General features: G+C 39.4%; 1 protein-coding gene across 4 annotated transcripts; it reads right to left on the minus strand.

Moving 5' to 3' along the window:
* Positions 1-133: 133 nt before the first annotated feature.
* Positions 134-12,722, minus strand: LOC121642349 (immunoglobulin superfamily containing leucine-rich repeat protein 2-like). 4 transcript variants are annotated; one of them, XM_041989050.1, is made up of 4 exons: positions 5,298-5,514; positions 4,801-5,185; positions 4,627-4,657; positions 134-3,320 (listed from the first exon to the last, which is right to left on the minus strand). In XM_041989050.1, the coding sequence occupies exons 2-4, from the start codon at positions 4,821-4,823 to the stop codon at positions 1,161-1,163; spliced, it is 2,214 nt and encodes a 737-aa protein (XP_041844984.1). In that variant the 5' UTR covers positions 4,824-5,185; positions 5,298-5,514; the 3' UTR covers positions 134-1,160. The 4 variants fall into 4 exon arrangements, with proteins under 4 accessions (XP_041844984.1, XP_041844994.1, XP_041845008.1 ...); XM_041989060.1 differs by lacking the exon at positions 4,627-4,657; XM_041989074.1 differs by lacking the exons at positions 4,627-4,657; positions 4,801-5,185; positions 5,298-5,514 and adding an exon at positions 12,572-12,722.
* Positions 12,723-18,528: the final 5,806 nt, after the last annotated feature.

Consider the following 18,528-nt stretch of genomic DNA (forward strand, 5'->3'; position numbering starts at 1 on the left):
ACGTCATAATGTGGCATATTTTAACCAGGACCGGATCTTTATTTCAAAGAGACAAGAGGTTATTCTTTATGCTTTATTGAGATTTTCTGTCACTAAGTTAGTGGCTACTCTTTCTGGGGTCTGGGATGCCTTAACCTAACTAAACAGTAGTGAATGAATGCATGTTTGCAGATACTGTGACATTATGAGTACATTGTGTTCAAAAGTAATCAACTTACAATGCAGTTTGTTCTCAAAGTTTTATATAGCAGCATGTGTCTGAGCTCCAACTACAAATAATACCTATGAGATGCCAGGAGCTTGGACAAAACTACAGTATTCAACACCTTTAATATTATTTTTTGATAAACGATTGCACCTTAATTTGAAATACATGCATCTATTGATTGTCTATCACTACATGTGGACTATATGTACAATTTAATGTTTTTATTATTTTCATTCCTAAATTGAGAAAGATTGTGCCGAGCCACATTATTTCTATGTAAAATGTCAGGAACTGCCCTGAATTTCCCTCTAATGCTCACAGTTTTTTTTTTTTTTTTTTTTTAATGTGACACACACACACATAAAAAACATAAAATACTCAGAAATGACACATGAAATGGGCAGATTAGTATGCTACTGATACGCAGAGATCTGATCACATAATTTAGTAAACTAACTAAAGCTGTTTGCCAGCAAAGTGTTGCTTCCAGTTTTTACACTAATCTGATGGTCTTCTATCTGTGAAGCTGCATTAAAAAGAGAGAAGCTGCATCAAATAAACATTTTTCTCAAAGAAGAAAATTTGTTTTCAAAAGAGAAGAAGCTGCACACACATTAACAGCTTTGTTGGGGTGTCTGTCTTTTTCTATCTTTTTCATTTTTACTTAATAGTTTATATCTATTTTTGACGAGCTTATCTCTGGTAATCACTTAACTGTATTTAAAGTCAGTCATATTTACTTTAGCTCTCTGCACAATGTTTGGAAATCCACTCATCAGTAGACCCTGGTAGCTGGCTCCCGTCACTGACTGTCTGTTGTGGTTTAAATGTACATCGATTCATGTCGTCATGACAAATCAGTGCACAGCAGACTAAATAGAAACTAAACTATTGGTTGGAAATCATAACTTTTTTTAATTAAATGAAAAAACAAAACAAAAAAAGCTTTAGATTACTGATTTGGATATTTATAGTTGCTTATGATATTAACAGCTTCAGCTCCCAAAGGCAATCTGTCACTATACTCAGACCCCATCTCGCAGTCGTCTAAATTCCCCCTGCACTGAGACAAAGTAAAAGACTCCGTCACCACACTTTCCTCTGTATCTGCTTCTTTTTCCCCATCGTCTGCACTCTCCAGCTCCCCATCCTCCTCGTCCAGCTGGCTGCCATTAATCTTCCTCTGAGACTCGGTGTGAGGCGCGTGCAAGCTTAAGTTGGCGGCCAGGTTCCTCTCCATGTGGTACTGGTCTTTGGCCTTCAGGATCAGCTTGTAGGTCTTGCTGCGGTATTTGTACACCAGGTGGAAGCATGTAGCGCCCAGCAGAGGCACAGTTGACACAGTGAGGAGACAGATGCTGACTGAGATGATGATGAGCAGGTTTGGCACCCTCCTCCTCGTGGCAAACAGGACCTGGACTTCGCAGTCCTCCCCTCTGTAGGTCAGACACAGGGAGTAGTTGGTCCCAGGTCGTAAACCGCTGAACTGATATGTGTTAATGCCTTCTTTGATCCTGGACCACTGCACAGCGGTGTGTCTGCTGTCAGAAGTGACACACAGATACAAGCCATTTGAATGGACTTTTTCAAAGACGTCTGGGAGGTCGAAGCGCTCGTCGCTGTCAGTCTGGTAGCTCTCAGATGCGTCAGGAGCTCGGTTGGCGGTCCTAGCTTGGGGTATGAGTAAAGGATTGAGTCGCACTGTTACCTCTGTTTCTGACACCCCTAATGCAATGACCCCAAAGTCAAACGTGTATTGCTTTATGTCATCCAGGCTTCGGTTTAAGACATGGCTAGAAATGTTTTTTGTGTTAGCCGTCAAGCCACATTTGCTAGAATGTGGCAGATATCTTGTGTCCTCATGAGACTTGGAATTAATGACTGCAGTCGGAGGAAAGGTGGGCATGATGGTCAGGATGTCTTTTTTCTTTAAATCAGGAAGATGCACAGAATTAAAAACAGATGGTTTATCTGTTGTTTGGGTTATAAATGGGTTTGTTTTAGTGTAGGTGAGTGCAGTGGTCATTTGTCTTAGGGGTGTTGGTTTTGGTTTTGACACCACCTCCACTGACACTGAATCATCAGCTCTACCAAACTCATTTGTAGCAGAGCAGCTGTAGGTCCCGCCATCTTCCTTCCTAAGGCTGGAAATAAGAAGAGTCCCGTTATTAAAGACTTTAACTGAGTTATAAGACATTGAGGAGTCCTCGTTAGACTCTGCTGAGTCATCTTCCGTAAATGACAAAGCCAGTTCCTTTTTTCGACCCGTCTTGCTGTGAATGCTCCACATGACCAGAGGCTTTGGGTTTCCTTTAAAATCACAAGTCAAGACCAATTTGCTGTCCTCGTAGAAACTTGTGGTTTGAATGTTTGGCTCAATTCGTATTGTGACATTTGGGCTTGTGCACTTGGACTCAGTCATGTCGGCAATCACTTTTCCTTTGAGCTCCTTGGGACTTGCACAAGTGATCAAGTTCTGATCCGAAACTGAGATGCTGGCTTTTGAAATCCAGTCTCTGAACCAGTCCAAGGAGCATGTACATGCAAAAGGATTGTTATGAATCTGCAAATGCGACAGCGATAACAAACCATCAAAAGTGCCCTCAGCCAGGGTTGTAAATTTGTTGTTGTTGACTCGGATGGATCTCAGGTCTTTGAGATTGGAGAAGGCATCTCTTGGTAGGTTGGTCAGCTCATTGTGGTTCATTTTCAGCAGCTGCAGGGATGTAAAGTTCTGGAGATCCTCCCAAGGAAAATCAACTATTCTATTATGACTGATGTCAAAGTTGCGCAGATGGATCAAAGGTAGAAGGCTTCCTTGTTCGATCGACACAATCTCATTATGGGCCATCCATAAAGAAGTCACCTGAGTGATGTTATCAAAGATGCCGAGTGGTATAAAACTGATCTTGTTTACGGTGAGACTCACAGTTGTGACATTGGGGGGGAAATTATCTGGGACTTCAACTAGGTTTTTGTAGGAGCATTCAGCAAAATGTCGATTGTATTTATCTGAGCAGGTGCAGAGATCAGGGCAGCAGAGTGTAGCAGTGAAGATGGTGCCAGTCCACAAAGTGAAGAGGAAGATGTTTGCAGCTGCCATTTTCTGCACCTGTAAAACAGAGTCACTGGTCGTCAATCAATCAGCAGGCTCAGCTTGGTTTATCTGGCACACTTAATGCTGAAAAGGTAAGACTAGACCAGTAGGTTAAAAAACAAACAAACAAACAAACAAAAAAAACAGGCTTAAACATGAGTCTGAGTCATTAAAAGCAAATAAGGTAAAATTTTCATGGATATCTAAAAAAAACTTCCTCTGTTTAATACTGCAATAACATCTAGGAATTTTAAATATTATTGATTAAACATGCATCAGATATGTGCCTAGCCTCAAAATGTTTGGTACATTAGGCCTGTAAACATTTCCAGAACAGATTCCTGAGCACTGATAAAAGTGTTGGAGATTTTGTTTTGTTGGAGAGGTGATATCTCACTCCATTTTTCACATAATACTATCAACAATCTGAGAAACATGATCAATGCATGGTTTTATGAATAAAAGTGTAATCTAATAAAACCAAATCTGTCTATATAAACTTTTAGTGGTAATAAAACTGGGGAGGTTAGCGTGCAAGTTTCTGTATTTAATTCCAAATTTAACATACAAATCCAATTACATGACTACTGACATTTAAGACATTCCTTTTATTTTTAATTAAGTTTAATTAAGTTTTCTGAAAGTCAAAGTTCATATAGAAATAAAATATTTGACTAAATACATATAATTATGTATAAATATCAACAAGAGAAAAAATAATAAACAACCCTACTGTATCTGTATTTTGCATTTTTGCCTGTCGTGGAAGCAAATTAGCTAAAACTTGCAGAAACGTTTTTCCTGCCAAGAAAAAGAGCCAGTTGACAGATTGACGCTATTCACAGTAGCAGATGATTTACAGAATCTTCTAATAACTTCTTAAACATCTGAATGGATGTTACAGCTGAGGTTTTCCATTAATCTGTCAATAGATGCCCAGCAGGTTTTCTCTCATAATCGACTGTGTTCTGTTTTGGTTGATCAGGCTACAATCAAACTGCAACACATCTCCCTTTTTGCTTTTTCTGGTTCTGCAGGTAGTTTTGGTTAATTTGCCCAAGTTGTTATGGGGTCTGCTAAGATAAACATAGACAAATATAGAAGTGATTTTGTCTACAACATGATGGGGATTTAAAATCTTGACTTAATAAAAATACGATAAAGATCCAAATTTTCATAACAAAACTGCTTTTAGTCTTTTAGTTATAAAGCTAAATGACACATAAACTCAAACATATAATATGGATTTAAAACTAATTAATGTCTAACTATCTGCCTCTAATAATTATGAAGAATTAGAAATGTAATGTAAACTCCAGACCTCGTGATCCTCACTAACTGGGACTATGTTTCTGGAAAAAACATAGAAAGATTAAATAACTTTGTGTGTTGATAGATGTCACTCATATATTTGCATCCACACTAAAACAAAAGAAACAACAACAACAACTTTAAGCATTTGATCATCTAAGAGATGAAGAGTTGTTAATCTTACATAAAAACTCCCAATTCATTCATCCATTAATCCAGACTGAAATGGTTTATGTTCCTTCTTCTCAGCTCTGAGTTATTTGTGCTAAATGATCACTATGCCTTTTAGGATGTAAAAAAGAAACATTAGTGGTTATTTTAAAAGCCTTAAAGATATATATCTTATCATATAGTGATAAGAGGCTCTTTTATTCCAAGAAGAATCCGCTAAACTGAAGGTTGTGAGCTAAAATGAGCTTCTGGCTTCAAATTGCGCAGTTTCCTCTGTCCTTGGTGCTGAAAGACACGTCTGCTCCGTCTGTTTCCAGCTGTCTGCCACCTTCAGCCCAACCACGACGCAAACATCACGACTACCAGAGTAATCTGACACAAACACCCAAAGTTCACCCCTGGGACAAAAACCTCAAGGCAGTGTCGCACATGAAAATTGATGCGGGGAGGAAAGAAGATCCCTCCCAGCTGCATTAGCCGATTAACACCGCGCAGAACAAAAAGGCTTACCTGCGTTTTTATTTTTGTTTCTGTAGAGAAATGCGAAAGCTTCAATTTGCAGTCAAAGCCGCTCAGACTACATGCTGCTACGAAGTTTGAAGCAGAGTTTCTGCATCAGTCTGCCTGCTGGTATGATGAAAACACGCGTGTTTGCTCCCGAGAGTCTCGTGCCTGCATGTGAACATCGGCTGCTGTGTGTCAGCCTGGTTTCTCTCCTCTGTCTCAGGTCTGGACTGGACCGCATCAACGTCCCCAAAAATTTAAAGGAGAAACGACCTTGAATGTAGGAAATGGCGACTGATGTTAACGTTTAAATGCCTCATCTATAACGTCAGCGGCTTTTTCTTTTGTTTAAAAAAAGAAGAAAAAAAAGGTCCTCAAGTTGTTTGATCAGAGAACTGGTGCCAAATTAATCAGTTTTGGCAATATGTCAATATTTGTATTTATTTAAAAAAAATTTTTGTTATTTTTTTCAAACATTTTAAATTACATTATTGTCAGACTTAAAGCAACACTATGCAACATTCTTTCTTTAAGAATATGCAGTTCTGACTCGTTTTAAAGGAAACAGTGACATTTATAAGCTGTGTCCAAATTCAGGGTCTACACACTTTGAAGAGTGCAGACTATGTATAACTCTTCAAAGTTCGCTTATCATTCGTGAAATGGGCCTAGGCGACGAGTATTTCCCATAACAGCAACGTAGGGCGTTGACTCACTTAATCCTCTAAAATGACTAAGTTTGTATATCATAGGACACTAAAAAAAATTAAAACACTATATGAGGCCTTGTTGTTTTCCAGCGGGTACACTCTTTATTAACCCCTTAAAAATACAATAAAACCAAATATTACAAAATTTTATGTCATCGTTTAACAAACATGTTTTCAATGTACTTGGTTTTGTCACATTTCTACTAAAGTGAGGTGAGGAAAAAAAAAAAACATACTCTTTGGAGCTGTCATGATTCATGTTCTTGTTTCAGTGTTTTTGGTTATGTTCTTGGTTTCTTGCATTTAGGGTTATGTTTGTCTGTGTTGCTTTGTTTCCTACTAATTAGTTCACCTGGTCTGATTTGTTCATTCCCCTCACCTGTGCTTCATTAATCCTTCAGTGTATTTAAGCCATTGGTTTCAGTTTCTCCCTTGACAGTCTATTGTTTGTTTCTGTTTGCTGTAGTCCATGCCATTTCAGAGTTTTGCCACTGGAGTGTTTTGTTTTTGTAAGTTTAGTTCTTTCCTTCACTGGTCTGCCTCCTGCCTCTTCTGCCTGCAGCTGGGTCCTCACGCCCACAGTTTCTTGACAGGAGCTTTGTCATCATCTTGTGTGAAATTAATTCTGGGAGAAAAGAGGCCACAAAGGATATAAGTACAGACCATTTACCATTTACAAAGGATACATCCCCAGCAGCCGGAGGCACCTTCCAAATGGACAGTGCTTCACGCACCACTATCATGTATGTAGTCGACAAAATCTGCAATTTGAAGTGCATAGACACTGAATTGGGACACAGCAATAGTGCTGATCGCACCTCACAACTTTTTTTCTGGATGCTGTTTCACTTTACAGCAGATTTCCACTTCATGACACCAGTCACATGGCAGAAACTGCCACTTTGTACACACTCTGACTCATTCATCAAAGAAATGCAAGAAGACATTATCAGAGGGAAGAAAGAGTATGGGACAGAGCACAAATTGAGACAATAGTCAACATCAAACTGACTTACTGGCTGGAGAGAGCTCAGAACACAGGTAAAGTGTGAGATGAATGCTGAATAAGCCATTGTTAGCGGCGCCTCCCTGAGAAAATCTGCCAAAGTTCAGAAGTGCTGCTTTGTATTTTATTGCTATTTGCAATGTTACTTGATCTTTTGTAATTTGCATCCCCTAATGTTATTGCCAATTGAAAAGGAACATATCAGATTTCAAAATTGAGAATTTTTACCATTTTGCCAATAATATGAGCTCGTTTTAAATTTGATGGTAGCAACACATCTTATAAAAACAGGAGCATTTGAGAGCTAATCAGATTAAATGGCAGCAGATCAAAGGCTGTGTATTTATAGAGGAAATATCTCTGTTACAAACTTGATTTAAAATATGTGGAACAATTTCAGAAAAACATGTCTTAGTGTAAAAAGCTTTGAGGGTCCCATCACATGTTTAATATCAAAAGATTAAGAGAAACAGGTGGAATCTCTGTGCAAGGAGGCGAGGGTGAATGTCTACACTGGATGCTGGTGATCTTCAGGCCCTCAGACTGCACTGCATTAAAAACAGGGATGATTCTTTCTGCAGGAACATGTCTGCTTATATGGCAGTAGCGACGCAGGGGAGAAAAAGCTGTGGACCAGCTACATTGAGTATGTCTTCTGACAGGAGAGAGTTAATGCTCACAAGGTTGTTTTTTTTTTTCTTTTTATTTACCAACACTGGGAGAAATTGTTTAAAATTTATAGTACAGTTAGAATCCAGTAATTAACATCCACAATTGTCTTAGTTGTGTCTAGTTTTAGTTTCTTAGTGTCTGAAGGTGTCATGTTGCCATGGAGACTCCTTTGGAGAGTAGGTTATGGGCCCTGTAAGAGCTTGAGGGTTTTCACCTGCAGCTTCTGCTCCATACTCCTGTAAGTCTTGAGTCTTTAATTCTGGGTGGGACTGATCAGTTCCTGAGTAGAGAGGCCCATCAAATGTAGCATCTAAAAAAAAAAAAAAAAAAAACGTGGAGTCAATCAAAAAAGTTTTTGATCAAGCATCAGCTCAGGGTGTCCTGGAGCATCATCAGCCTGAAGCAGGGGGCCATACAGATAATGATGCGGCAGCGGGAGCCTGTCCCAGCTGTTATCAGGCAAAAGGCATGGTACACCTTGAACAGGTCGCCAGTCCATCACAAGACCAACCTATAGAGAGAAACAACCACTCTTGCTAACTGTGATGGACAGAGCAGTGAAGGACAGTCAGGCACAGATTTAATTTTCCTTTTGGCTTTATCTATTTCCCATACAGCTCTTTTAAGTGTGCACACAGTTTTTTTTGGATTTTCATCCAATTTAACTTCCAGGGAATGGAACTTCTGTACGTCTCAGGATTGATGTCATACTTCTGTAGAATGGCTGCCTTGACTTTGTCATACTCTGAGGAATCATCCATATCCATGTGAACATACCCACCTCTTGCTTTCCCCCTCAGTAGCTGAACCAGGTGAAAAGCCCAGTCCTGGTCTGGCCACCGGCAAGCCAGAGCAATGCGTTCAAAAGTCATTAGAAAATGTTAAATGTCATCACGATTCGTTAATTTCTCCAATCTGGGCTCAAAAAAACGAGACTGACCTGGTGGAGCATGTATTTCCTCACCACAGGAGTCCGCGCAGGGAGGATTATCAGCTTCAGATGATCCTTCCTCGGGAGGTTCTAAGACTGGGAAGGTACGAGCCTGCACTTCTATCTGCAGGAGCTGAAGCTGATGCTGTACAGCTCTAAAACACTGTTCCTGGCGGGCAAAGTCCTTCCTCAGTCTTGCCTCCTGGGCCTCCTGCTCACGGCCATGAGAACGGAGAATAGACACCAATTCTGACATGGCTGGCTCCCTACCTTGGCCTTCAGTGCTGTCCACCCCTCCAGAGGCTCCATGTTCCTCTCCTCCATGAGTGAGCTCCTTTCCAACAGGCTAGTTTTGACCATCTCCTTTTGCTAATTAATAAATACATAAACTGACTTAACAACTGAGACACAATGGTAAACTTAAAGTTGCTGATCAGCCCAAACAAAAAGACACAAAGGGGTAACACACAAAAAACCTAACTAAGCGAACAAAGGAAAACCCAATTTCCCCCCTGTTGATGCTGGTGTGTGTTCTGGTCCAATTAGTTGGCTCCACCCTGTGGCCACCTGCTGGCTCCCATGCCAAGGGGCTGGAGCCACTGAAACAACTCAAGAGAAAACAAATTATAACACCACAATATACCCCAAAATGTGCGCCAGTTCTAGAATATGTGTGATGTTTATTAAAATAAACTAATGTCAAACAGAATCATATAGTGCTCTGTAAATTAAATCCAATATGAAAACTATATATATAAGTGTGTGTGTGTGTGTAGTACTGTCCACTGCAGGTTACCGCTCGTGTGGCTGTAAATGCAGTCATCACACTCACACTTACTCCTGAGAAAACTTTTGAATCACCAGTTTACCTAAAATACCTGTACATTTATGAATTGGGGGTGGAAGCCCCAGAGAGAACACACATGCACAGGGAAAGCACTCAGGGAGAACTCCACACAGAAAGGCCCAAGCTGGGGGTCAAAACTTCCTGCTGTGATGCAGCAGCGTAAACCACACCACCACCATACACTCATTCAGTTCACGTACAGTTAAAAAAAAAATTAAACTGTTTATTTTGTATATTTTCATTTGATTAAAAATTAGGCAGATGTGAAAAAATGTTCTAAAAATGCTTTTTTTGTATTTAAATAAAATGTTTTAAATTTCCTGAGGACCCATAAATTCAGCCACAACATAAGCATGTACAGGAATGGATTTATTGAACAAGAGGTATAGAATGGTGGTTGGCAGAAACTCCACAGTTTAAACTCAAGTCCAAAATCCAGAAACACAGTCAGTCAACAGGTCAATAGTCAAACACAGGTAGGTAGATTTTAGGATACTTAGGATTATACAAGAATCAGTGGTCATGAAGTCAGAGCAAGTCAATGTCCAGATATCCAGAAGGCAGGAGAGGTCCATCGTGGGCAGGGCAAGGCAAGGAGAGAATAATCCAGGAGCAGGAACTTGGTCGGCAACTTGGAACTAAACAAGCACATGGGAAGACTGCTGGACATCTACTGGCACAAGGCTGTTGATAATCTGGCTGAAAGGCAGAGACTGGAGAGAGCTTAAGTAGCGCTGCACACAGGTGAGACAGGGAATGTTCAGGAAAACCCAGGTGGGTTGAATGAGGCTGATTGCTGAACAAATTAACACAGACATGGCAGAAATGAGAACCATGACAGTTTGATTTAAAAAGATGATTATTTTTCAGTTCTATCCCAGCAAGCATCATGCGTACTGTTTCTTTTTCTTTTCTTTTCTTTTCTTTTTTATTTCAACATTACACAAGTGGCTAAAATTTGGAGACCTTTACAGCTGCATGCTATCAAGATGTGCACATCATTTAAAGGAGCCATGTTCTTTCTTTTGATGGTTTAATATTAAAAGTGGGTTACTATGTACTAAGTGAGTAGTGAGTTATAAAAGCCTTCTAAACTAAATGTGATCTGAAAGTCTTTGGGTTTTCTTTGGCCACACAAAATGACATTTCTTTCAGAACAATTAATGGTGCACCAAAAGAAAAACAAATAAAGGGAAAAAAATGAAAACACTGCTTTGGAGATTATGTTGAAGTAACACACAAAAATACAGAAATGAGGGAGGAAACTTTACATCTTTAAAATGTCCCATTTCTGGGATCTTCCAGCAGATGGAGCTACAACTCTTTAACATGGAAGATTTCATGTGTGGCTTCTCCATTCATCCATCTATCCCTCCGTCCATCAGTCCATCCATCCATCCATCCGTCCATCCATCCCTCCGTCCATCCGTCCATCCATCCATCCATCCATCCATTATCTATACTGCTTCTTCCAATGAAGGGTCGCAGGGAAGCTGGAGCCTAACCCAGCATTTAGCAGGTGAGAGGCAGGGACACCCTGAACAGGTCACCAGTCCATCGGAGGACAGAAGTGGCATCTTTTATTTTAAAATAAAGAAGATTTATTTGAGCAGTTTTATTTTAAAACAAGCTTGTCTCTTTTATCTGTAGGGGGAAGTGTTATTTTTGTTACTTATTTTTTAATAAAGTTCATGTCAGAGAGCTCCAATCTTCACTTTACAAACCTCACATTTATTCGTTTTAGTAATCTCTGTTTTATCCAAAGAAACACTTCAGGATGTGGAGTGTGCAGGAATCAAACCAACAACCTTCTGGTTTGTTGTTGGTAACTAAAAATTAATTGTGAACTTTGTTTACTTGGAAAAGACCATCCTCTCTTCTCATTTACTCTTTAGACTGTATAATATTTACACCCAGAATGTACTGATATTTAGTGAGATTGCTTTATTTTGCACTGTTTTTGTAGGCTTCTGTAGGCTTCACAGCTCTAAAAGCTGAATCTTTTTGCTTTAAACACAACTGGCAAGAGCCAGATTATCATCATTTATTTGATTCACCCAACCTCATAATCAGTGATTAATCAGCTGGCTCATTATTTGTCACGATGGAGATAATCATTGGTGATCAGCTACTTCATGGCATTGACTGCAGATCATCATAAAGCCATTTAACAAAATATAAATCAATGACATATCAGCAGTCCAGCTTTTGTGGCTGCAGCTGCAGGAAAATTGTCTTTTATTATTTGTGAATATTTATGATACACTAAGTACAAACAGAGTGCTGAATCTACTGATAACGATACCTGATGACGCTCACTTAATTTCAGTTACATTACATATTCTCATTATATGAGAAAAAAAACATTGTAGTGGTAGTAGGTAGCTGCTATCTTCAGCTTTGATCAAATATTTGGCTTAATCTATTGAAAAACCCATGAGCTGGCCACAACTTTCCCACCAGGGGTCAGTCTATCCCAACACATGCTGTGGTAACGAGCCTCACCTCACTTCATAGATCTTTATTTGAAATTCTAGTCCAAATGTCAAACTTCCATCTATTTTCTATGCCTGCTTATTCCAGCGAAGGGTCGTGGGAGCAATTATCAGGCAATTATCAGGCTAGAGGCAGAGTATGCTGTGGACAGGTCGCCAGACCAACAAACAGTCACTCACATTCACACACCCTCCACACTCCACTCCACACAGCCAGCATGCCCATGTGGGGTCCACAGGGGTTATATTTGGGCTGCAGATAAGGGACCCCAGTGGGTTTGTTCGCAGTTTCCACAGTGGCTCCACCTCTGTTTGCTAATATGGGTTTCACATATGGGGCCCATGTAACTTAAACCACATGGGACCAGCAATATTTGCCCAGGTCAAGCCCATGCCCACTCAGCACATACACAGCCCAAAGAAAAACCAAGAACCACTTTTTTTTTTTTTTTTTTTCCATCACCGGATCCTTGTCTGCCCTGTCCTGGTTTGTCGGTGTGTCAACCTTGCGTTTCTTTCTCATTCGGTTTGCAGTTTTATTATTTCAGTTGGTTTGAGATCTTTGTTATTCTGTCTTTGCAGCATCTTTAGTTTTCTTTAAATAAAATTTAATGCTCACATCTGCCTCCCTTCTGCTTCATCATCCTGCAACTGTGTCCTTCCTCATCACTTCATCCATGCCTCATGACACATTTAACTTAGTTTGTCATGGTTGATGGTGTTTGTCTCAGTGTTATTTCTGTCCCTTAGTTTCTTTTATCCTCGGGTCTTATGTGTTTTTGTTTTCTTGTCTTATTGTAGAGTCTCACTCTTGTTTTTCCTGCACTCATTGTTCCTGATTAACCTCACCTGGTTCAATTATGTCATTCACTTCACCTGTTCCCTGTTAGTCGTCCTCAGTATACATACCCTTGGTTTCTCTTACTCAGTGCCAGATCATTGTTGTTTTTCCTGTGGTCCACTCTGTGTTTATCAACTGTGTTCTTTGGAATAAAGCCTGGAATTATTGTCTCCTGCCTCATCGCTCCACTTTTGGGTCCTCACCTCAGCCCCACTGTGACTTAGTTTTTGTTTTTATCTTTAAAATAAATTATTCTAACTAATTAACAAACCAAAACATCATTAAAACAAAAGAAAAACCAAGATGACATGGTGACCGTTAACAGCTCACATCAAAATCCATGTCTTGTCGTAATAAAAAAAAAGACTGTTTAATGTTTAATGCTTATTAATGCATCTTTAAAATTCCTCATTCATGATGTTCCACAAACTGATTCCACAGACCACTGTGCACATGCTCCTCAATGTTGTTCATACTTTACATTTTCTGAAATTCAGCTCTCCTCAGGTCACAACCCCCTTTAAAACATTATTTTAATATTTTCTAGTAACAATTGTTTTTTTCTACATGATTTGAACAGTTTTATATTTGACCATATCCATACATTTCAACAGATCTGAGTTAAAGAATAGTGACTTTGTATCCTCCTGATATCCATCCTTATTGCTCTTTATGTAATGTGCATAGGGGCTGTAGTGTGCCTTTGTATGTGTTCCCCACATCTCCACACAACAATTCAGGTATGTTTGAACCATTGAACAATAAAAAATGGCCTCCAGTGTTTAGCAACTAAATGGTGTCTGACCTTTTACACTGTACAGTATGACTGGACCCAATTCAACTACTCTTCCTCTTCCTCATTCATTCCTTATTTGATTTTCTAAGAAGCTAAAATTAAAGTAATACTGTCTGTCATCTGAACAAAATTCAGGGTTTCAAACTCTAGAATAAGCTTCCTGCTTCAGCCTGTAGGAGGGTGGAGTTAGACCAACCAACTCCAATACTACATAACCAATGATGCACCAAATTTTTTTAACTATTAGCTTTTTAATGTATTTCCAAAACAAAATGATAAATCTTATGTTGCTGCTACATAAAAACTGCTTGATTTACACCATCATGTATATTTAATCCCAACCTGTGAGTGAAATTTTCTAACATAACTCAAGATCATCTTTTTCAACCTGAACTGAAGACATTTGCCTTGGCTTGTCTTTCAACTGAAGACATAAGCAGTTGTAAAACAATTTAGATTTGGGACCCGTTGATGTTATACAATTAATCAGTTTTTAATGTGAAGCTAACACTTAAATATTCTTCTATTACTATACTATGGGACAAAGTGATGTAAGGCAGACAAATATGAGCTAAAAGTCATCAAAAATGACATCACATAATGACTCCTGCTCTTCACTGAAAGTCATAAATTGATGCTATGAAACAGCGTCAGAGGGTCTGAAGGAGAATATTTCGATTTAACACACTTGAACTCACAAATTCACCAGAGGTGGGCATGCAGCAAGTCGGCATGCTCTGCTTTGCATCTGAAACCAGCCGAGGCAGAATTGAATCAAGTCATCTTCGATATTTCACACTGCCCGGAAAATTAAAAAGAAATCACATATGTCAGTGCAAATTGTAGAAGAGACTGAACTTCACCCCCACCTCCATCACCCTCATCTCCCCCTGTGTTCCATCCATTTCCCATGTAACTTACACCCCTCAGTGGAGGGGAGCAATGTGATTTCAGCAGTAATGTGTTTCTATTGCTCCTCCTGCGATGCCCTGCGGTATCACTGACTATCATGCCGCTGTGTGGAGAGCTTGGAGGACTTTGGAGAGCCTAATTTACCTCCATAATCTTTCAAAGCCCTCGACATGCTAGCATGGTGTAACGCACACACTATGTAATGAATGAGGAGCTAGAAGAAGTCTAAACATAAAAAAGAGTTCGTTTGCATAGTTAAATTGTGGGAGAATTAACATTGAAGTGAAGACACTGCATTATGCAAATATTTTATGGTTCCTCTCTGGCAGTACTGGTAAATTGGATGGTGTTTTATGATGATGTAAGAGTCTAGTTAAGGCAAGGCAGATCAGTGCATTTAAAGCCTCTTTGATATGTGTCCTTCTCGAGTGAGCCCCTCCTCAACTCGCAAGGCTCTGAGAGGCAGAATTCAGCCTCTCATCTTCGTTGCATTGCTAACTCATCGTTTGGATTCATGGAGTTCAGCCTCACTGAGTCAATAAGACAATAAAACAGTGTTGGATGAGCTGACTGAAAGAGCAGAGTGTTAAACCTTACTACTGAGATAAAAGGATTGGAAACAAGTTGCTGCTGTTATTTCATTGAGTTTAAAAAAAAAAAAAAAAAGAAAAAGATGTGACTTTTTGATGAGGTTTGCAATCTTGAATAAAAGTCCAGATAAAAGAGATTGTCAGCAAGGTCAAACACTTAGAAATAAACAAGAATTAATCCTGTTACAGTGGCTAAGGTTGAGTGAAATAAGGGTGTGTTGCAGTAATACACACACACACACACACACAATAAAGGCTCTGGCTTTGTTCTAAAGCTCTTAGTCGTTTGTCTAGTGTTACACAGGCTCCATTTACTCCTGACTGCCTGTGACTGCTGACCTATGAACCCAATCCACACAGGTACTGCAGCAGGAACCATCAATACTGGCAGCAGGTTGTTTTTGCCCCTGGGCTGGTAGATAAATGATGCCCTTGCTGGACACTCTCATGATCAAAAGAGAAGCCCACACACATGAAAACATGCTGAAAGAACTGCATGATTTAGCCCCTTCATTGTGGATGGGTTATACTTTACACAAAAACAACTAAACACTTCCCTGCTTGTTTTAGCAAAATACATATATTTTTGCTCTCTGTTCCAGGCTGCTGCTAATTTTCAATCTTTTCTACATTATTTTAACAATCAAAAAGCAGTTTCTCCATTAAGTCTGTTTTATCTATTATTTTTATTATAATTGTTTTAAAAGTTAATAGTGTGTATACAACTACATTATCATTCATAATGCAAACGTTTTAATTATCTCCAGAAAGATTTACTGAACAACTGACCAAGGTCAGAACCATGTCTCAGAAAATGTTTATCACATTAACCAGTTTTTAAGTAAATTAATAAGAGAAGCAACTGCCTGATGGTTTGATGTAATTGAACATATAATAAACTGGGAATTATTTAATTTTTTGGCTTATATCTTTAATGAATAAATTAATGAAACTTTATTGTCATTGCAACAGGTGCAATGAAATTTTTTTCCAGTACAAACCAAGAGTAGACAACAACAACATATAAACATAAACAGGATCAGGAAGACTGAGGCAGCAGCCGCCGAGCAGCGCGCCATTTTCACAGATGGAAAAAATAACATGAGGGAGAGTAACGGGACGAGGCCAAAAAAAAAAGGCATCCCCTTGAAGGGCCCAATGTAGAGATACAAAATAACACACCTCGGTACATAAAAGCACATAATTCAGACATTCACAACATAAGAAAACACACGGTAGGAGGGGAGAGGGGTCTCCTATCGCAGCCAAGTGTGAACGCAGCTGAACTTGAACGCTTCTCATCCACCCACTGCCCAGGAGTGGAAGGAGGGGGGAAAGGGACCAACCAAGGTGGTGAAATCATGGGGAGGTGTGTCTGTCAGGGTGAACGTGAGTGTGCCTTTAAAAGTAGCTTGTCATTGGTTTTCAGTTGATTTGACGACTCCATTGAAAACTGTGATGTCACACTGCCACAAACATGTGTTCCCACACCGGCTTGATGCTGCTTGCCCTAAAACATTTTTATCCACTGTCAGGATAAAAAGGAGAAACGGCAATGTACATGAAGATTAGCGTGACTTAGGTCTTAAACCTGCTAAACTTCCAATCTTTGGAATTTGTGTCACAAAAATGCTATAAGAGTATAACTTTACAGACAGAAATATTCCTGCAGAGCATCGGTTTTGTGCTGGGAAAGTTATAAAAATTGTTAAGTGGAAATCCAGCCAAAATGCACCGCAGTTACATGCACAGTTGAACAACTGTTCTGGTCATTTAGCTAGACCCCTGTCTTTGTCCCAGTATATATGGGCATTTGGGTAATTCTATTATTAACCAAAGTATGCTATATAATGTAGGCTGGGAAAGAAAAGTGTTTGCAGACAGTACATGCAACTATTGCTAAATGTGCTGCACAGTTGCTATCTTTAATTTACTTGAATAGTGATTTTCATCAGATGCTGCAACAGTTTGAAAGTCAAGCAAAGGGAACAAAGATATTTGAATGAAAACAGCTTTATTGAAAGTTTGGCTGCATCAAATATACACCTAAACTTTACTGCATTTACTTAAAGTTATGATCAGTTCTGATCAGTTCTGATCAGTTAGCCTAGTTGAAAGGACATATGCAGCAGACATTCAGCCACCTTTGTTCTTTCTGAAGAACTTTGATGTCACACAATTTAAGATGGACTGGGGTGAACATGCATGTGGTTTTATTTTCCAATTTAATGGAGAATGGGAGAAACAGAAAAAAGTGTAAGAGAAATGGACCCTTAAGCATCACTGCAGCTCTGATTTCTCTACATTGAAAATTTGGGGTTTGGACTGAGTGGGTGTAGTGTGCATTAGTTAAAAAGTTGAAGCCTGTGCATTATAAATGTTGGGATCTCCACCAGTCCCCAATGGCCCACCATGTCCTCTCTTGAACTGACCATGTTGAGCCCAAATACTTGTAAGCGCTCATCCTAAGCAGATTATCTACTCATGTACAGGGATCATTCTACATTCAGATGAGTAACAAAAGAAACAACAGCTGTTTCAAGAAGCAACTTTAGAAGAATCACTGTCATCCACACCTCTGAAAGGTTCTGTAGACCAGTTACAGGCCTATTCACTTTTAAGACAAGCATCTTTGATGACACAGAAAGTTAGAATGTCTATGACCATTGGTCATTTTTCTGCATCTTCATCCACAAGCTGATTTGAACTCTGCAGATGAATGAAACATGTACCCAGCCTAAGATCTTCTGATTTGCAAAATCCAGCCCCTTTTTTATGGTCTGCTTTATAAAGTACACCTTGTATAATACTTTTAGACAGACTAAACTGTGTTTATTTTTTGATTATTTCACAGTCATCAGTGATTAGTAGTTATTTTGTTGCTAAAGACATACCATTATCATGAAATTTGTTAACAAAAATAATTTGCAGTTGGCAAATACAGTGTATTTTCATTTTTTATGTAGTGTAGAAATGAACGGACATAATTGGAGGCTAGCCTGACAGTATAAATAAAAAACATGATCTTGCAGGTCAGTATGCATGAACCATGCGTGCAAAGGGACAGTTGGAGTGCTAGGATCAATAAAATATAGCACATACGCATAAGTACCTAAATATCAAAGCAGTTTCACGTCATTTTCACATTCTCTACAGTAATGTACGGTCAGAAGACATCTGTGTGTATGCTGTGCTGTGCACAGAGATCCTCTTCCTCTTTCTTTTACACACATACATACAAACACACACACATGCAGACACACAGATCTATTCAGGGTGATGAATCGTGGCCTCATAGCAGGAGGCCTTGATTTTGGGACATCATCCAATATCAGGCCTTGGGGAAAAAGAAGAGACGATACACACTCATTTATATTTACCCACACACCCCCTCAACCTCATGCACCCACCCTCCATTCCTCCTCCCTTTCCACCCT

Source organism: Melanotaenia boesemani, chromosome 1 (genome assembly GCF_017639745.1).
Source record: "Melanotaenia boesemani isolate fMelBoe1 chromosome 1, fMelBoe1.pri, whole genome shotgun sequence".
Classification (NCBI taxonomy): Eukaryota; Metazoa; Chordata; class Actinopteri; order Atheriniformes; family Melanotaeniidae; genus Melanotaenia; species Melanotaenia boesemani.

Coding starts and splice junctions, on each gene's coding strand:
- LOC121642349 (XM_041989050.1), bottom strand. CDS start 4,823: ATGAATGAATTGGGAGTTTTTAT. Junction 4,658..4,800: donor AATGAATTGGGAGTTTTTAT/GTAAGATTAACA, acceptor TGTTTTTTCCAG/AAACATAGTCCCAGTTAGTG. Junction 3,321..4,626: donor CAGTTAGTGAGGATCACGAG/GTCTGGAGTTTA, acceptor TCTGTTTTACAG/GTGCAGAAAATGGCAGCTGC.